The sequence below is a fragment of the Papilio xuthus genome, unplaced genomic scaffold, assembly GCF_000836235.2.
Source record: "Papilio xuthus unplaced genomic scaffold, Pxut_1.1 DF828142.1, whole genome shotgun sequence".
Taxonomy (NCBI): Eukaryota; Metazoa; Arthropoda; class Insecta; order Lepidoptera; family Papilionidae; genus Papilio; species Papilio xuthus.
Genome location: NW_013530507.1, coordinates 3,822,884 through 3,844,580, shown reverse-complemented (window position 1 = coordinate 3,844,580; position 21,697 = coordinate 3,822,884). Strand labels below are relative to the sequence as shown.

General features: G+C 33.7%; 2 protein-coding genes and 1 long non-coding RNA gene across 3 annotated transcripts in view; 2 read left to right on the top strand and 1 right to left on the bottom strand.

Annotated features, from left to right (window-relative positions):
- LOC106114168 (uncharacterized) overlaps nucleotides 1-6,802 on the top strand; it is a 42,307-nt gene extending 35,505 nt beyond the window's left edge. Inside the window, exon 3 of the long non-coding RNA XR_001227696.1 lies at nucleotides 6,727-6,802. This is a non-coding gene — a long non-coding RNA (uncharacterized LOC106114168). The remainder of the gene's footprint in view (nucleotides 1-6,726) is intronic.
- Nucleotides 6,803-6,928: 126 nt separating this feature from the next.
- LOC106113987 (uncharacterized) lies at nucleotides 6,929-12,162 on the top strand. The gene is made up of 8 exons (XM_013307046.1): nucleotides 6,929-6,956; nucleotides 7,046-7,186; nucleotides 7,739-7,846; nucleotides 8,012-8,145; nucleotides 8,519-8,687; nucleotides 8,857-9,299; nucleotides 9,370-9,591; nucleotides 9,663-12,162. The coding sequence occupies exons 1-8, from the start codon at nucleotides 6,929-6,931 to the stop codon at nucleotides 12,105-12,107; spliced, it is 3,690 nt and encodes a 1,229-aa protein (XP_013162500.1). The 3' UTR covers nucleotides 12,108-12,162.
- A 2,694-nt stretch (nucleotides 12,163-14,856) lies between these two features.
- Nucleotides 14,857-18,102, bottom strand: LOC106114077 (uncharacterized). Its single transcript, XM_013307159.1, has 5 exons — nucleotides 17,313-18,102; nucleotides 17,004-17,101; nucleotides 16,381-16,694; nucleotides 15,815-16,070; nucleotides 14,857-15,321 (listed from the first exon to the last, which is right to left on the bottom strand). Exons 1-5 carry the CDS (start codon nucleotides 17,967-17,969, stop codon nucleotides 14,892-14,894), a joined length of 1,755 nt encoding a protein of 584 aa, XP_013162613.1. The 5' UTR covers nucleotides 17,970-18,102; the 3' UTR covers nucleotides 14,857-14,891.
- Between the last annotated feature and the right edge of the window lie 3,595 nt (nucleotides 18,103-21,697).

Below are 21,697 nucleotides of genomic sequence, written 5' to 3'. Positions count from 1 at the left end.
TTATTTTACACACTTGAATATGTTGATAGTAAAATTTCTTTTCGTAACTGTAATTCTTACATCACTAGTGTTTGTACCAAAAAGGAATAAATCAATGTAATTTGTATCTGTCCTAATAAACCCTATCAGGAAGGCGGGTAATAAATAATGGCTATTACTGGACAGGTCCAACACTGGCGCAGTCTATTACATTGTGATTAGAGCGTCATCTCTCTGTGCTTTCGTTGAGGTGGTCGTATAAGTAATTTCAGATATCTTAGCGGCTCTTCACTTCGCGCCAGTCGTGCAGAATACAATTTTAGGAGTATTGCATAGCGCGATGTGAGGGCAACGCGGTGGCGCAGCCAAGATTTTTGAAAAGAACTATACGAACGATATAAATTAAATCGTAACACAAAACAAAACTACATTACTATGAAATTCGAGTGCTGTGGCACTTCCTTTAATATACATTCTCGTCTCATATTTGTCAAAGAGATGAGCAAGATGGTAGATTGTTTTGTACAGATTAAGCAATGGGAACTCATGGTTAATGTACAAATATTACACATTATTCTGGAATATTTTCTAGTGTTCAATGTATACTGTCACTCGAGAGTTTGTTTACATTGCACTACTCAGTTTCCATGTTAATGACTAGTAATTGTGACTACGCTTTTCTTCAGTAAAATATTTGTTGACACACGTGCGTACGTCAAGTCTCATGTCAGATTAAATATAATATTTGATCTGACATGAATCTTGACAAAATTTTTTTTTTTTTAGTTATTAGTCTCCTTTCCCTTCCCCCTTTTCTTATAAGGAAAGGATAGGAAGTGGAAGTAGACTTTCCGGATGAGAGGATGCGTGGAAAGGGAAAATATTTTCTTTCTGTGCATCCTCTCCTCCGGCGATTAAAGGTAGGCAAGTCATATGCAATTGCCTATATCTATGTGCAACGGTCACTTCGCTATTTCAGTGATATCAGGTGACCGCTCGCTCGTTTGCCACCTTCAGATATAAAAAAAAAACATTCTTCTTCTTCTTCTCACTAATGTCGTCTAAAACTAATAATGTCTAAAGCCGCATCCGCATTTTCCTTGAGATAATAAGAGCAAATATGAGCAAATAATCCTTCCTTCGGGGAGTTTTGTACATATAAAATATTGCAGTTTATTGAATCATGCTATAAAAGTTAAAAGTATCAAAATTAATAAGCGATAACATAAAAATAACAATTATCACAAAGCCGTTCTTAATATGATATCGATATTGACGAATTTATTTTATTGCCCACCCGTTTCGTTAATGCGACCGCAGTTGTATCAGACAATTAAATTCACTAATAACGCATCGTACTTTCTACCGCTATATACTTCAATTAGTTTTATGTTTAAATAATTGCGACTTTATCATTTGTTATTGTGGACTCGTATTGGATCACATGTATTTAAAATTATTGAAATAAATATGAAATAAAGGATTAAACTTGACATGGCTGTTTCGGATAGTTACGACTTTGGACCCTCTGCTGTACAAAATATATCGATTATTTTTATCTATTTACATACTAGCTGTCGCCCACGACTACAAAAAAAGTAATTAGTAGCCTATGTGTTCCCCAGGCCGTGTTCTACATCTATGTAAAATTTCAGCGAGATCCATGCATCCATTCTGGAAATACTTTCAAACAAACATCCATCCATCCTTTCATCCAAACATTCGCATTTATAATATTAGTACTATGTGTATTTGGAAATTGGTTTTATAAACGACACTAGACTAGACTATATTTATAAAGTTAATCAAAATTATTTAACGACGAAACCGCTATAAATCTACTATATATTTACGATTTTATATTACAGCCATTAAAACTGCAAGATAGATTAAATCAAAGTCGAATCTCAATCACGTCCAGTTAGTTCTATAAACAATTTACACGACAGAGCTTACTCAGTAACCTATTTAATTAACTTATACTATCCTTAACTACGCACGGGACTTGAAACACGAGAATATTCCTACAACGTCCTGTAATTACAGCCCCAAGCAAACGGAGCAAACTAGAATGACTTAACCCACGAATCATATCTTCATAATTATACAAAGTCTGCATTTGAACTAAATAATGCACTACAATTAACCAGTTCGACCAGTGTCAATTCCCGATGCTTCAGGCAATGCATATGAGCTACTGTAATCTTCTTCTATATCATTACAATACAAATTAAACCTTAAAAGTGTGACATTAGTTTCAAATTAGACTGGAAGATCCCGCTAAGTAAGTCCCGTAAGTAGTTGTATTTCAATGTGAAACTCTTACTTTCCTATCTGAGTTTGTAATCCATCGGGATGTTCTATTCAGTGGATGGTGATACATCAATTATAATCTTTCGTATGCCAAGCGGTATCTGTAAATTTATCTTAACATGATTGTTGCTCGCTCGTGTCTGGTGGCAACTTCTTACATTTGTAAGCTGTCATATCCACATACAACGTTAATGCTTTCTATGATATATTATAATACAAAATCAATTGATTTCAAGAAATGCAAAGCAAAATAACACAGCAGAAAATAAAGGAATAAGACAAGTATTATATTAATTTTATTTATTTACTAGCAGAGGACTTCGACTTCGAGAGTTTCCTGTTATATGCCCGCGTGCATCTGCTACCGTCCCGTTAAACTCCTGTCAAGATCAGTCCAGCCGTTCCTAAGATTATCCGGAACAAACGCGGCCCTTCAGAGAGACATATAGGGAAGAATTTTAAAAATTGTTTCTCTGTTATCAGCATCGCAAATACATTTGCGTCCCGGAGGCCTAATTTAGTCCTCTTTCACTTCCCACCCTTTTTCTGATAAGGAAAGGATGGGAAGTGGAGGTGGACTTTCCGGATGAGAGGATGCATGGAAAGGGAAATTGTTTTCTTTCTGTGCATCCTCTCCTCCGTCGATTAATGGTAGGCAACGCATATGCAATTTGCGTATGTCTATGGGCAACGGTCACTTCGCTATTTCAGCGATTTCAGGTGGGCGCTCGCTCGTTTGCCACCTTAAGATATAAAAACCTAAAATAAAAAAAACCACCTTACGAGTATATTATAAAAAAACATGTCTACGAAATATATAGAAAATCCGTGTTAAATGCAGACACACCAATTTTATTTTATGTATGTAGATGTATATTTATGCTTTTTTTTTAGTTATAACATTTTATAAATGATCCAAATATAAGAATGATCGAGTGATTTTAAAACAACAATTTAGAAAAGTAATTCTAAAGGGGATTTTAAGAGGAAATCTGGCGATAAGAGGAACTAAACCAACTACCTTATTTCAAACTTTGACCAACTTGAGAAACTACATTTTACCCGCTATATCATATCCATTACGTGAATAAAACTCAGCCAAAACCTGCTTTTAAGTTGCACTTGTTACTTAACAACAGTACTTTACTGCCATCAAAATAATTTTGCCAAAAAATTTACGAATCGAGTTACATAGCTGCAATGAAGACTAAGTAAATCTTAACCCCTGTTCCTTAGTGATAATATTTATTCTGTATAACAACGATCTTATTGTATTCAATCTCATTTCTTACTAATATAAATGCGAATGTTTAGTTGGATGGATATTTGTTTGAACGTATCTCAAGAACGGCTCAACGGATCTGGATGAAATTTGGCATACATATAAAACATAGTCTGGTAGAATACATAGGCTACTAATTATGTTTTTTTTTAATTCCGCGAGGACGGAGTCGCTGGCAACAGTTAGTTTTAAATAAATATGTAATATCAGTTTCCTTACCACTGTACTACCGTCATCTGCCTGAGAAATAAAGCCTTCATACTATTAAATCCTGTCCGCTAAGCTCACCACATAACTGTCTTCAAACATTTTATTCCCACGGTGATTTTATACGATTTTTTTTAATTTGTATTGCAAATACAAAAAATAGAAGGCTTTACTTTTTATAAACAAAACTAGCTTTCGCCCGCAACTTTGTCCGCGCGTTAATAAAAACTTAGTACTTAATTAGCGGTCTACGTGTTTTTCTAGACGACGCTCTACATCTGTACCAAATAACAGCGAGATCCATGCATGAAGGTATCTCCAGAACAGCTGTTCTGGAGATACCTTCAAAAAAATAAGCATCCATCGAAACATTCACATTTATAATATTAGTATGATTTCTTATGATATTTTTTAGCCTGGCAAACGCCAAGATTACAAGCAAGTCATCCTCTAGTCGTTTAAAGATTTTAAAATTGTTGAATATCGCCAAATCACATTATACTTAACTTAGTTTAATAGAGAGAATTTTGAGTGCGCTCAAATCTTGACATCAAACAATTCTACAAAAGTGTACACGAGCCCTCTTGATGCTTGTTGATACGTGCCAGGTTTTTGCAACGTAATACATGATTTGATGATTAGACTCGTTTAAAAAAACCTCGTTGCTATATTTTTAAAAGAAAAAATGTACAACTTTCTACCAAAAGTTTTTTACCAAAATTTTGATTGATCTCAAGAAGGGAGATATTAACGGCACCCGAAAGAGACGTATGTATGCGTAGATATATGAACGTATAAGAGGCAAGAGAGGTGTGTGCGTTATGTTGTTCGATCAATTGGTTTCTGTCCTAATTTGTCTAGAGTTCCAATTTCTATATTTAGTGTATATTTGACTAAATTAAAATTAACAAGAAACAGTGGTAACATAACAAATTATTACTGTCCATAAGAATTAATATATTTGTTAATAATAACAATATTGTAGTTTAACAGACGCTTATATAAATGTAGAAAAACAATAATTTTCCAATTACACTCAAGCCTTGTTATTTCTGTGGTTCCGTTGCAGTTCTATAATAGTGGAGTCTAGAAATCTATTTGCCCTCAAAATATTCATTTTACGCCACAAATTACCTTCACTCCGGCGAACGGTAAACCAATGACAAATAGTAAAACTTAAATGTAACCTTTGTGGTCATTGTTTCTTCAAGCCTAAATATCTAGTCTCGTCCGTAACAATGGCCCATCGCACGCACCTCCAGGCCTTTAAGTACTAGAAATATGTTTACTACTTACCTTTGCATATAAAATCCACTACTAATTTACGAAGCAGGTTAATGTTGACATCACAGTGAACAATTTAGCCAAGTCTAAACATTCGCAAATACGAATCTAATAAATATGAAGCAATACGTTATCATGTCTCTTAAATATATTAGTTCGTTCATCATTTGACGATGGTGCGACGTATGATTGATTGTGAGTGGTCTTAAAGTGATGCGAGTGGCCGGGGGGTCCGGCCCACCTCGGTGCGAGTTTGTCTACGTCACGGCGACCCGCTTGTAGTACCGTCGTTACATTTTAAACAGTGTTCTACATGTTTGCCCGATGACAGCAAACATTCAGCCAATGCAAGCTACAGATTCGAAATGTCAATATTATGTTAATAGCACGCGCTGGCCCTTAGCGCCATGAACCACACTACGATGACTACACAAACATTGATAAAGATAACAAATGCATTAATAATTAAGGTCGACACCTGATTTTAAAAACAAACACACACTAAGGCCCTTCGTACACATACAAGGTAAATCATCGAAACTAATATTGTATGATTGTGTTGCGAGAATCGTGTTGCGCACATTCCGTACACACACCGTTGAATCGACGATGCGAATCGTCTATTGGATCGGTACAGGAATAACAACTCAATTGGTTTGCCATCTTCAACATTGCAGCGACTTTTTTTACTACGATCTTGACAAAAATGTTGCGAGCGACTGTCTGCGATGACAGAAAAGTTGGCGACTCCCGCTATGTATGAACCTCTAAGAAATTATATTACGTAAGTCAGTTAACGACTAAAATCGTTGTCTTGTGTACGAAGCGCCTTAAGTGACTCATGACTTGTTAGATCCAAGAATCGATTTCACTCCACATCAGTGTCGGAAAAATAGTAGAAGGAATCTATATTGATTATAAAAAGATCTCTTCTTCATTGCTCTTGGGAACTAAGTGAAATCTATTTGTGAACACAATGCCGTTGAATTTTTGCGAAATCTCGTGAGCTTTCACTCGGATCGTGTTACAATTTGCTCGACGTTTTCATTCACATGTCAAATGAATAGACTAGATGATCGCTGTGTTTGTATTTACTTAATTTGTTTTACGAACAAATATGATATGTACTTTAAATACAGAATTTTTTTTGCAGACTGTACTTTAAATTTTTGGTAATTATCTAAGTTAAAAATAGAATACAAAATTATTCATAATATCTATAAATGTGTTTATTCTCAGCTAGTACCTAATACCTACGTAAATATGAAGTTTCACACGAATCTTACATTTTCACGCAGATACATGCGAAAGCTCGAAATTTTACTGCAGTACGCGAAATGTTAGGAAAAAACTTGTGTAAAGTGACAACAGGATAGAGATGTGATATATCACCGTTGTCATGCAGCTGTAAATGTAACACGTAACGTTAGAACTACGTGATCGAAACCGTATTTTATCGGTCAGAATAACCGTTGTATGTATCAGATATATGTGTCTTGCTTTTCCTTTGCTATAGAAGACGAATCGTTGGTTTCTGACATCAAAATTTCTCAGAGTTCTGTTATTTATCGTTGATTTCTGAGTGGTTACAGGGTTAACACAATATTTAATCTAACATATCAACGGTATTTAACTGATATTTTATAAATGCGTCATTTAAGGTGCGGGATGCGCGATGCGGTGGTCAGGCGGCGGTGCGGGGGGCGGCTAGCATGGCGGTGCTGCTGCTAGGCTGGCTGGCAGCGCTGTCGCTGGGCCGGCCCGCCGCGTCTGCCGCGCTCGGCGACCTCGCGCGCACCGACACAGGCGACGTCTTCACACTTATAAGTAAGATATCTTAGTCTTCTTTATTTACTATAGTTTATGACAGAGATTATCATACTTTTTTCCGGTGCACCCCTTTCTAAACCTTATTCAGTTCCTAATTAGCCTAATTAGATAAATATAAACTGCCATAACCTCCGTCTTTCATTTTGCTAGGGGAGTGCGGTGCAGCGCAATGCGCGGAGCATGGCGCAGGCGCAGCTCCCCGGCCGCCGGGTACGCAATGCGCTTGCGCCTGTCCCCAGCGCGCGCCGCTCTTCAGGGAGGACCGGGAACTATGCGTTGATGATCTACCAGGTAACTATCATCTATTGTGGATTGACAATGAAAAAGACAATACTCTAAACGTGAAAATGAACGTTGTTGTAGGTCATTTGTTGCTTAACATTTAGGTAAATTGCAGATTGCATAAGGTTTACCCGTTAGCAGTTTGTCACAATGTATTATGAAGAATTTTTTATTATTACTCAAATATGTCAAACTGTATCTTAATACCGAAATAATATTTCACAGCGGAGGTATTACAGTAATATTAATACCCAAAATCACAAAACGAAATTCATCATAAATTTTTCGAAAACATTCAATGTGTGTTTATTATCATTATTTCTTTGAAATATCAGCAAATTAGGTACTGTAACGTTGTTGTGGGCGCTTTTGCAACGAGGCAATAACGTTCCATATTAAAAAAATAACCTTGTAATGCAAATAATGCGGTATTAGACTTAATTCCTTTACAAATGACGTTCAATAAAATTAACAAACATGGCGACCGCGAAGGATAAACGACGATAACTCAAATGTTTGTATTTCTTATTCTCGTAACATCCATAAATTGGTTTATTACAGAATGCTCTTTGGCGACTTTCGGTACCGGTGTCGGCGTACGCATACCATTTGTATATTTACCTTTAAAGGGTCAAATTATACATCCGTCCAGGGAGATCAACTTTCATAGTAAGTACAGGATGATACAATTTATTTAAATGATAACATGAGATACAAAAGTAACTTATAATTAATTTACTTTGATTTTTATAACAATCAGTTAATATGGATTTAATTATTTGTACAGCAGACACCTGTCCGGTTTTTTTATATAAACTTTACTACTAACTTCAGATGTCAAAACTCCGATATGCGCGGTGTCCGGTGCGCAATTTCTCACGCGCAAAGGCTTCGTAGATCTACGGAACACGCTCGACGCTGACGTCCCCTTCAGCCTTTTCCGAGATGAAGGTCGTACGTTCTTGCAGGTTTGTTGAAATTTTAGAATCTATTTTTTGACACATTATATTATAACAAAAGATGTGATTGACAAAAAGAACTTTAAATCTTGATCCAATTGAACACCCTGTAACCATCATCCAAAAAAACTTCTACTAAACATATCACTGGAGACCACTGTATGTTTATAAAACCGTCCTCTAAATCTAACTCAGGCCCTCAAAATCGTTTGACCTATTGGTACTTAGTAACCCTGAACCTTGAGTACAGTAGTATTTATGCCCATGTATCAACGTGAAATACTGCTGGGGTAACACTGACATATATTGTGGTCTCTGTTTTCTTCAAAGAGAATGAGAGGGATGACAATATGAATTTATACAAGTGCTTCGATATTCCCAGTGGAGCGGCGAGGATGAGTTGCGTACGCGAATGTCAGGCCGGGTACTAGTGGTACGCTTGTTGTGCCGCGACGTGTCAGCCACTCCAGCATCACCGCTGGATCTACGTGGCGTCTTCACACCATGTGTAGCCTTCAGAGTACAAGGCACACCCATCAGATCACCTAGCAGTATGTTATTTTTTAACTAATTGGCTCGAAACTTACAGCTGATAACTATAGTTCTCTATAGAGCTAATATAATTTTGGGATATTAGGTTGATTTTTTATTGCTTTTGTTAACTACATGACCTATATCATACTAGAATAAACTGAAAGTTAGTATAACTTATCTTTTCAGATATAACTGAAGTTCAGTTCGCACCGAATGCACAAACTGCAAGCACCGTCGTTACTTCCGGACTAACTGTTACTGAATACGTAGTTATAGGAATTAGTTCTCTACTCCTCGGTCTTATTTACGTTGCATCAGTTTTCTTATATCTACACATACGAAAACGTCGAAAAGCAGCCTCCGAAGAAAATAATGCAAGAAAACTTAAAAGTATAAAGAGCAAAGATGGCAAAATCCTAACCGAACGAGACATAGTAAGAATTAATAATGAACGTATACAAACATTACCAAATGTTCTCGGACAAGATGATGGTGTTATTAAGAAAAATCCTTTATTAAGTAGACAGTACCATGACAAGGGTGGGTTTCCAAGTGACTCTGGTAGTAATGTATCAGATTCTGATGACTTCGCCGGCAGTAGTTCACGAAGCGAAGAAAACGTATGCAAAGTATGTAACAGATAAAGATTATTTGCATTGTGCTGTGAACCAAATAATTAAATTTTCTTATTATTTTCAGAAACAAACTACATCAGCGGTCGTTCATCTCCAAAGTAGAGAAATGAGACATCAAAATGATACAGATGTTGCTCACCGAGATGAATCAGGAATTGAAAAACTACCCGACGAACACGTATCTATAGTTGAGACAATAGATGATAGAGAAATAACACGACCTGTTGGCACCACACGACGGAAACTATACTTCAATCCAGCGTACTTTGAACCACAATTAATGGCTGTAAGTATTAAACTAATAGCTCTTACTATAAGATGGGATTTAAAATGAACAGAATTTTAATTACCTTACAGGAACCACCCCCAGCTGCTCTTGAATTTCTAACAAAAATAAGGGAAGTTATTTCAATAGCAAAACACAAAATGGCTGCTAAACGTTTTCATCCTGTTCTAAATGAAATACCCGAAGAAGAGACTTATTCTGGGAATAGCTTAGATTTGTATCACGGTTTAGGAAGCCAACGTAGCGGTAGTATATTAAGTCTTAAACGAGAGAATAGTAGAAAGAAATCAGTGAATTGTGTCGGTTGTCCGGGATGTACTAATAGTGATTCGAAAAATCACATGAAAACTGACGTTATAAAATGTACCGGTTGTCTTAATACAAAAGGTGATAAACAAAGTAGCATACGCAAATGGTTAGAAAATATACCTAATGGAAAACAGATGTACAGCGATATATCTGATAATAGTCAAAATTTATCAGAATCTCTTTTATCTTTACCTAATATTGAAAATAGATGCCGAATTAAAAAACAAGGAAGCTTTTCATCATGTAACTCTATGTATTCAAGTGATCATGTTCACGCATCTAATAGATCTTCAACACGTTCTGTCAGATCTGAACCATCAAGAAACTACAATATACCATTACCTGACTTCAACAATGTTGAATGTGACCACATCAATCAATGTCAGACAAACGCTATAGAAGATTTCCCCTTGAATGACTATAGATCAGGCAGTTCAAGGAGTTACAAAACACTACAGCGTAGAAATAAAATTCTAAATAATAAAAATTTATTACCAGATATGGTAAATGAAGCTATCGCGTTAGAACACTGTGCGAAATCTGAAAATACTAGCAGTTCTGATGAAGAGAAATTTATGACCAGATCATTGAATATTGATGGTCAAAGCACATTAACAAGACATAAATCTGACAGCCCGAATGGTAACGATTACGAGACTGATAGTTTAGAAAGAACGACTAACAAAAAGAGAATTTTAACACCAACCGATTACCCAGAAGTTTCTTCTTCACAAGCAAGTCCCAGTTTAAGCAACGCTTTACCTTTAGAAGAGGAACTAACAATGAGAAATGCTGTATATAAAACGAATTCAAGTAGTAATAGCAATACTCCTTCACCGCAAAGAGATATGTGTACGGATCAAAATCATTATGAAATAATTGAAAAAATACCTACCACTTCTCCTAATCCTATAGAAATTAAAAATAATCCAAAAGAGAAAAGCGATTACAGTTTAGTAAGCGAAGTGTACGTTAACAATAATTATAATTTCGGCAGTACACCAACTACTCCTAGTGGTTCAGACTGCTCTATGGGAAGTAGAAAATTCACTCAATTGGAAAACGGTGAAGAAAAACCAGGTTGCTTAACCATCGAAGTAAAAGATCCACCAGAGAACTACATAAAGATTCACGAATCTGATGGTTTTGAGCCGGATACATTAGATCGTAAACATCCTAAGAATAAAGATTTTATACCTAATATTCAGTTTAGTCGAAAAGATTTAGTTGAAACTATCGAGAACAATGATAAACAGCCCCAAAGAATACAACTTAGGAGCAGTGGTACCTTTAAAAAAACTTCAAATCAAGTTGAATATACAGCAAAATTTAACAGTTTAAAAAATGAAACCGTACAAAATTGTCAGGTTACCTCAGATACAGGAACTAAACCCATAGAAGATGATGATACATGGGATGATAGTGGATGGAACCCAGAAGAAGGTCGAATATTAACCTTAGAATATAGACATTCTAAAAGACAACGCCAATGTACACCACCCACAATAAAACAGTTAAAAAACTTAGCTAGACCTGATATTTTGCCTCCATTACCACCAACCGAAGACTCATCTTTGTACGAGCAACCAATAATTCCAGCTAGACGAGTTGAAAATGATAGAACAACTGAAGGATCGTATTCAAAAAACTCGAAAACCAGAAGCCTCAGTCCGAAACAAATTACCACATTGGCAGAACCTAATCCTAATAGAGATTTAAACTATGGATCATCCTGCAGTCCAATGAGAGCTTCTGTCCAATCAACTTCAGAATGTGGTCAATATGACCATATGCCTTCCACCGCAAATTGTATACCGACTATGCCAAAAACTAGTGTTTGCAGGAATTCAAATCGACGAATTGGTAGAAATTGTTGCAGTAATATAGACACTGGGACTTTCGTTCGGGGTAAAGATGATGGTCATAGAACTAAATATAGGCGAAAAAAGGGTAATATAGACGATTCTGGTTATCTAAGCAGTGACTCTACATGTTCTAGACAAATAAATAGAAAATTAGTGATAGCTAAAATAGTTAATGCTAGTGATACAGACGATACTGAAAACGAAGCGAGGAGTGAATCCGGTGCTGAAAGTACAGAGACGCATTCAGTGTATTTTGGAAGTTTTAGAAAGTTGCCATCAAGTGATGACAATTCAAATAGTAGTCAGACATTTAGAAATAGTTTACGTGAAATTAAACGATAGATACAAATATTATTTAATTTAAAATAAATAATAATAAGTGTGTGCAATAAGTGATAAGAAACTGTGCAATAATTTGTGCAATAATTACTATAATTAACATTAATATATCATATACCTCTATTTAACGTTAAGTTTTTGGATTTAATAATAAGTTTTTATTTTTAAGTAGAAATTAATGGCCGGAAGTGCAATGCAATAATAGAATTAGATAAAATTCATATTTTTATATGAAATAGTATAATTTTTTTTTTCAATTTGACTGTATAATTTATTTTGTTAATTATTTTGTTGTATGTAAATTATTTTTTAATTAATTTTAAATTTTTTCTGTTTATCTTTAGGAATCATATGTGTGATTTTATTTTTGTTTAATAGTAGTTAGTTATAAATGTATTTTAGAAATTAATTGTGGGTTTATGAGATCAAAATCTGTATAAAAACTATCGTCATCAATCTATGACAAAACGCAATACAATACACAACAAAAAATATGTTTTCAAAAGGAATTTTGGTCTCAGAAACACTCTATAAGTTGTTCAGTTCCAATATATTACAATCAAAAAATTCCTAGTGATTACAAACGAAGATCGTTAGTGACATAGTCTCTGGCACTATACTATACTATAATAAAGGTTATCACGCACTTACAACCTCTACGTAACACAGGTGGTCAAGCTGAAAGCGATTAGACGGTTAACATCAGCTAACTGTGCCAGCGTCATTTTTACTAACAAATTTATATCTTTAACTCACTCAATCAGCAAAACATGGGTCGCTCAACTAATATTTTGACCTGCGGATCAGCAGCTCACATGTGTGAAGCAGATCAGTGAACCGATTCACAGCTCAGATCGAAGTGTTCCTGCATAGTGATTTGCGTTTGGAGCTCTGAACTGCGAGTCACCTGGCAGCTCGCGGCTCACATAGTTATGTTACATTCCACTGAGTTGTGAGCTGCCAATTTAGTTGTTGAAATTTATGTGAGCTGAACATTTAAACCAACTCAGTGCTGATTTATAAATGTTTAGCTAGGCGAGACGGTGCCGGTTGGTTGAGGAGTTTATAAGTGCTTGATAACCTTATTTTTTTTATAACTAATTTAGTTTTTAAATTGTAAATATAATAAGAGTCAGGCGGCAATAAATTGCTTCCTAGTACCTGACGAATAGTTTGTGCTCCGGACAGGACTTTGTTAAACATGTCCTGTCTGTTATATAATCTGTGTGAGAGCACGTTAATTACAATTAGGAATAACAATGTTGAAAACAAATAATCTATTTACTACACCAATTCTGACGCATTAGTCTAAATTCAGAATAAATAGTTAAATATATTTTATATCGCAGTATTTTTCTAAATAATATTTAAAAAAAGATTAGCTTGTTGCGTCAGATTAACCCTTATTGTGGCAAGAGTTCTTTTTTGAAGAAAAGCAAAAAACGTCTAGAAATGTCATATGTTTAATAAAACTAAGTTAAAAATTAATTTAAAATGATCATATATATTTATAAAGTTGTATGTATAGTATATTATACAAAATGAACATAAGGGTTAAGCTGATGATGTCAGATTAAGCTTGTGACGTCAGATTAAGCGTGTGACGTCAAACTAAGCTTGTAACGTCAGATTATTTGTTGTCAACTATAACGGGTTACATATCGGTTGTGGGTTAATTTTTATAAATATAATAAATATTATTTATTTACTTGTTAATTAAAAAATCAAAAACAAATATATTAGGACAATAAAAGCTGCCTTTAAGGTGCTATAAAATACTAAGAAATATATTTAAAATTATTACGAAATATTTAAAATAGTGCTACAAATTATTATAGTTAATTTGTGCTGCTCAAGTACTTTTAATTTTTTACTTAAGATAATTTTATTATTTAAATATAGTATTTTTATTCAAATAGTTTAGTGAATATAAAATAAATTTGTACCATAATAATTGATAAATGCGTTAATGAATATTCTTATTGTATTTTAAAAACCAACGAAGAAAGTTACATCTCATAGTATATTTTAAAAGATATAACTCTTTTCGTTAGATGAGTGGTGATACACGGTGAAGGAAATAAAACTATCAAGATTTTTTTTTTAATTTTAATAACAACGTTTTAATAATACCGGTTCATATTCATATAACATATTCCTCTGGGAATTAAGAAATTTTCGGGATCAAAAGTAGCCTGTGTTTTATCAGACTATGTTCTAGATCTACGTCAAATTTCATCCAGATCTATGGATGCCGTTCTGGAGTAGATAACAACATACATCCATCCAAACATTTGCATTTATATTATTTATAAGTAAGATTGTGACTACTTATCGTGTATGCTTCTATTATTGGGTTTTGACTGCATCAACTTGATTTGACACATATTATTGTCTCTGTCTTTTTCAAAGAAAATGTAAGGGATGACATATGTCAAAATAAGTGTCATCAAAAATAAACGATGGAGTCCACCAGTAACTAAAAGAAGAAGAAGTGTCATCAAACTCGAAAGCAAATGTAGATTAATTTATAAGAAAATCCTAAAAATGTAAATATTTTGAGAGAATTTGTAATGTTTTATAATAAAATATCAATTTTGTTTAAAATTGTATTTTATGTTTTAAACTCATATGAAAATAATTCCTATATTTCCTGTTAGTTCCTTGTTTCCTTAATTTTATGAAGTTCCAACATAAGACAAATAAAAAAACAACCTGTTAATCTAAGAAATATATAATTAAAAGAGATCAGAACATACTTAAAAATATTTATTTCACTTAGAAAAACTACATCTCATCATCTATAATTTCAACTGAATTTTGCCTTAAAAGTAATAAATCATTATTATTTCCACACTTTTGTATACCAGTGTACACTTCTTTTAATAATCTGTTTCTGAATTCTATAAATTTGTCCAATCCGCAGGCAAATAAATCAATTTCACTGCCAACTTTATTTAATATCGTATAATCTTTACTCATATTCATTTGAATCATACACAAATCAAGATATTCTAATAACATTGACGTTTGGTTCAAAGCAGACGAAGCTAATTGCATATAATTTATGTTTTGTTCATTGTCAACTATTTCCTCATTATAATTGGTTAATTCCGTTGTATCAGATGTGATTTTGTAATTTGGCGTTGTAACTATAATTCTAAATGGTACAACATCGTTGATGTAATGAATTAAAGACACTATTTGCGACTGACATCTGTAATTTGAGATAAATATGACATTAATAAAACTGAAATTAAGAAGTTACTTAAAATAAATGAAAGAAATCGGCCTAGACCAACAAGAATCCAGTAATCAAGCTCTCTGGAGAATAAAGACAAGAAAGGCTGACCCCAAATAATTGTGAAAAGGCACAGATGGATGATAACTGAGAAGAATAATAATTATCTGATTGTGTGAGCTGATTGACATAACAATGACTGGCCCAATGGGAAAAAAAATCCCATTTGAATTACATGTTTAGAATTCCGGAGGACTAATTTTAGTGCTCTTTCCCTTCCCATCCTTTTTCTTAAAAGTAAAGGATGGGAAGTGGAAATGGATTTTCCGGATGAGAGGATGCTTAGGAAAAGAAAATATTCTCTTTCTGTGTGTCTCCGTCCTCCGTTGATTAAAGGTATCCAATATATTTGTAGAAAATAATTCACATGCAAATAAACTCATAATAAGCAAATGTCTGTAAGATTTACCTTGAATGTACTTCTATTGTAAACTTATCACTGTATTTTACATCACCATTTTGACATATCACCATTATGCCATAAAGTGCATGATAAGGTGATGATTTATGTATAAAAACATTTTTTCTTGTTTTAAATTGTTCCATTTTCAAATATTTGCTGAATATATCAACCAGTGTTTCCTCTCTTTCATCTTTAATATGACGTAGTACTAATGTCATTGTTTCTGATGTTGCACATATAGATAAAAAGGTTTGTTGTTCATCTGTAAAATGGAAAATGTTAACTTTATGGTAACTTTACTATATTTTTGTTAAAATATGTGAGAATTTAAAAAATATTTATTCTTTTGTGTTTACTTATAGATTGGCTCGGCTGTTCCTCGTATACAAAAACCATATTTCAGTAATGATTTGTTATTCCCTTTGCTTTTTCTTCCCAATAGAGGGCCATAGTCTCTGTCTACCCCTCTGGATTACAGGTGTGATTATGTCGTCTTTATCATATTATACTAAGCCTATATCCTATATATTAATCCTACGTAAATTGTAGTAGTAAGTAAATACAATAATTACCCTTATTACTTGCAAGAACATCAAAATTTTCTCCCATAACATCCGATGCCGAGATAGAAACTTTTTCAAATGGCAGTAGATAATTTTCTCCAGATTTTTTAAAACTTAAAACCATATCAAACTTTAAACCACTGGTCGCATCATGTTGTAATTCTTTTAGATCAATACATGTTGCAACTGTCACTGTAGTATTAGGTTTTATATGTTGTTCAATTTCCAACCAATTATCTTGTGTTTGATGAAAAAGTTTAGTTATATAGACTAAGGACCTTTTTGTAGTACTGTTTAACAGAACATACACATCTTCGAGCAATCTGAAAAAAAAACTCTTAATTGATTAACACTTCATATATTCTATACATGGTTTAGATGATAGCCTAATTACTACAATAATGATTATCTTACTAATTAATAAAATAAATGCAAATGTTTGGATGGATGTTTGTTTGAAGGTATCTCCAGAAAGGATGCATGGATCTCGCTGAAACTTGGCATAGATGTAGAACATAGTCTAAAAGAACACATAGGGTACAAATTAAGTTTTTTTTTCAATATGACATTGACAGTGTTGCGGGAGACAGCTAATATTGTAATTAAGAGTATGGATAGCAAATTTGACTTACACATTATTATTATTTAACAAGTTAAAAGCAACAACAACCTTTTTATTACACAATTTAATCCATGGGCTCCATGTTTTTAAGTTCATAGAAGAAACTATCTGAAATGGAAAATATTTTTTTATTATTTACTTAAAATAATTTGATACTATAAATAAACCTAATGTGTCGGCAGTAAATATTATGGAATTATCAATAAGTAAGAAAGAATTCAGCTGACAATATTTCAACAACATGATTTGCTATGTCTCTATGGATGTTATTACAGTAGACAAATTATTCTTTTTTATTTTATTTGTAAATTAAACTTACTTCTTTGGAATTTAAATTGAATAGAGATTCATTTAGGTTAGGAGAAATCTTCTGGTATAAATGGAATGTGGCCATTTTTCGTAAATTTAAGTATTCATTGTATTTGTTTTCATTGCATTTAATATTGTATTCTACTTCTTTTAGTTTTCTAGTCAGCTGCATTATGATTGGAGCTGACTCATCTGAATTTACAGCATCAAATTCAATATTTCTTTCACTAATAATTTTGAAGTTTTCATCAAAAAGCAAGGGCACGGCGTCATCCTTTGAAATCACTTTTAAACAAGCTTTGCCACTGCATCCAATATCAAACACTTCAAAACTATCAACATCTGTTAATCTGTGTACAAGATCTAAACTATTTTTGCTCGATACTATAAAAAGTTCATCGTCCGTAGCAACAAAATAAAAAAGTTCGCAATTCACATTTCTAAAACATCGAACTTCACGAAAATTCTGTGAAGTATTTAACAGTAATGATGAAATTTGTTCTCTTTTATAAAACTCTATCACTTCTTTCCGTTGTGTACAAACTAAAACATCAATTTGTCTATCGGCTCTTGGATGGTTATCATAGAAAACAAAACATTTTACTTCTCCTAAAATTGAGGATGGCACAAAAGCAAGTAAATCCTGACGAACGTTTTCTTGAATCATTTTTAGATCCTTTTATTTAAAACAATCTTGTTACACTCATTTAGTATAATGAAACAAACAAAGCATTTTAAAATTTACGGTTTAAAAAAAATAATAATTATGGTACACAATTCCTTTAATACAAAATCAAGAAATCAAATATTTTGTTTTCATTTTCATTTAGTTTCACTCAGAGTTTTACTGTCAAACCTTGAGTTTGACATTATTTAATAATATATTGCCATCTTTTGACTACAAGCTGTTTTTTTTTTGTAATCACAAAATAAAACTTTTATAAAATGAAACCCTTAATACTTTAGAAATAATAAAATTTTACAATTTAACATAAAAACTAAAAATTTGCGTGCCAGATTTTTGTGTCCGATCTATTACTATCATCATCAGTCTGTATTGGAACAGGCCTTACCCAGTACCTTCCCCAATATATTTTACAATATGCGGTCCTTCACTTTCCGATTTGCCGTATGTTTAAAATAAAAATCAAATCGAACAACCAAAAGAATAATTACTTAAAAACCTTATTGTCTTATAACGTGAAATGTGCAGCATTGGAAAGTATTTGTGAACACTTTTCTCACAAATGAACATTTCTTTTATCAAAGCCAACCATACACAAAGGGGCCTCTTGCCTTGCGCATTGTTCTTGCATTCCGCTGAGAGGGAACACTTTTCAGCTTTTAGTTAAAGAGAAGCTAAAACAACAGGAGCCATTGTGTTTTTCGCAGTTTCATAACTTTTAGGCCTACATGAATGTGCAAAGACCACATAGCTTTTACTGTATATAGCTTGCTACTATGCTATGTACATAGCTTATTAACTATTTATTAGCCGTTGTTTTCTTTTAATCATAAAATGGTTGCAGTTTATGCACTTTCTGGTTCTTGGTATGGAATTTCAAAGATAAGTTCGTTTATGCGAAGCCTGTTTTAACCATTACATCATGATCTTAAACTCTGTGAGAAATATTAATACTATGAGTAAATTAATTTATAAATACCACAATCAATATAGAACATTAATTTATACAATATCAGTTATAGCCTATAGATGGAGCAATTTGACAGAACTCATAGATATAAAATAATGTTAAGTGGGTTATTTTAAAAAATGGCTCAATGCTAATTCTTCTTATTGTTGCATTACAAAAATTAAAAATAGTTTCTGTGCTAGTTAATCTACGCAGCGCAGAAAATAATATTTTTTTAATTAGCAAAGTTCGCAAAACTTTCTTGTTATTAGTGTTGAGAGTGACCTCGTTTTTTCAACATACATTTTACAGCATTTTGCCGAGCTGCTGAGTTTGAAACAATGAAGCAGTTCCGCGTCCGAGCGAGCGCAAAATACCTCGGCGTTTTCGAAAAACATTTGTATTTTATGTTATGTTTTTCCTTGTTAATTTCAAGCTAGCTTGAATATATCGCGTCGGGAAAATCAGTAGGGGTTAAAGACGTAACTAATTCCTCGTTAATCATTTCCCCTTTTCCTTATCTAGTCCGCTTTTGTCATACTAAAATTAACCGTCTGTAACTTCTTGTGAAGAAGTCGTCAATTTGCTCCTTTCTTTCTTAGCACAGCTATACCATTATATAAGCTGAAATGAACAAAAAGTTATTAGTAACTTTAACGTCCACTGAAGAGGAGATGACTTATTTGAATTAACTACATTTAATCACACAGAAGACAGGCGTGAAGTGGAAGCAATTCCGCCTTTCGTCTGATGAGTGTGCGTCCCGGAGGCCTAATTTAGTATTTTTTCCCTTCCCACCCATTTTCTCATAAGGAAAGGATGGGAAGTGGAAGTGGACTTTCCGGATGAGAGGATGCATTGAAGGGGAAATCTTTTCTTTCTGTGCATCCTCTCCTCCGTTGATTAAAGGTAGGCAACGCATACGCAATTGCGTATGTCTATGGGCAACGATCACTTCGCCATTTCGACGATTTCAGGTGGCTGCTCGCTCGTTTGCCACCTTATGATATAAAAAAAACTCGCAACTAATGCAAATGAGACTGAAATTAGTTAGAACACATTAATGTGAAGTCATAAGAACCAATTTAGATGAACATAACAAAGTCGTTAATGCGAACTTACGCACTAACGATAATTCAACTCCACACACTTTGGACTCAAATTACAGTATTAGTCTAATGAGGCAGCCAGGAAGTTACATATTTAGGTGGGAGTTACAGTATATTGTGCAATATAATTTAGTTATTCTCGCACAAAATCTCACTTTTGACTCAAAAGTCTACTAACATCCGATTTCTAACCTCAAATTACGTCATACTAATTTAAAGTCTCAAGAATAGCGTAGACAAATAGGTAAAATATAAAAGAGCTCTATATCGGCCCACGCAGACGTCACATGTGGGTTGGACAGTTTAAAATAGTCGCTATAAATGGCATACTTCCTTTAGCGAGGTGGATGCTGATTGTCACCGGAATGGCGATGGCCCAGTCACAATGTCCAATTCAGTGTCGTCATAGCAATACAAAAACATATACGGCAGTAGACAAGAACTTGCTATACATTAAATATTAGAAAACAAACATATAACGTAAACTAATAAATAGAAGTCTTACACAATACAAAAATCATCCATCTTAACAAACGGGACATTTCAATTCAGTAAACTAGATCCTACTTCAAATATTAAAAAAACAATACGGAAAATAGATTTTTTAGACGCCAGAATAATAGATTCTGCTTTTTTATTCCAAGGTCTCTCAACAACTTTACAACTCTTAACCACTGTACTGTAGTCGGGCACCAATCAGGTTGATAAAATTATTATGAGTTGGTACATTGAATAACATTATTCATCATTATCACATGATGATGATGATGAACCTTGGCATAATCACCTCGATAATGTTATAAGGCTTCTGACTGTTAACTATTTATAATCTAACAATACTATAATCATTTCAATATCGAGTGATAAAAATAATAAAACAATCTTCCTAATATTACCAATGCCAATGTTTGGATGTATGAATGAATGCATGTATCAGCAGAACGGATCAAAGGATCTTAATGGAATTTGCCTTAGATGTAGAACATAAGAACTGATAGGCTACTAATAAAATTTTTCTTTAATTCCGCGCGAACGGAGTCGCGGGTAACAGCTAGTAGGATAATAAATTAAGAAACTCATTCAGTAGGGACATGCATTGACGCATGAGGGCATGGTGAACGAAACTACCAGCTAGCTAGTCACGTATGCCGAAGCGTGCCCGCTGCCTAGACAGGTGGGTGAGCCAAGCACAATGAATGAATTGTAATACAACGAAGGAATTCAAAAGTTACCACGAAATTGATGACGTAAACGAAAACTTCATAAAGGTACGCGACCATTGGCCTGCGTTGACGCACCGAACGTATAGACCGCGAAGAATTTTAGTTAGCTTTTATGATTTTAAATAGCGATGCATCATCATCCTCAAATTCGTTTAATCCGTGCGTGCGGTGCGTCCGTCACGGCCGATGAACGCGTATCTAAAGAGTCCATTATAAATAGTTTAATTGTTAACAAATTAACACTTTTTTGGACTGTTGTTAAGTCCAAGTCTTTATAACATTTTATAAATTAACTCTGTATTTTCTTCTGTAAAAATATTTTGCTTTACAAAAGTCGAGGACAATATTTTAGACATTTTTTTTCAATGGTAATAATTCCATTCAACGTGTAACAACTGTAATTTAAATGATCGTATCATTTTCATTTAA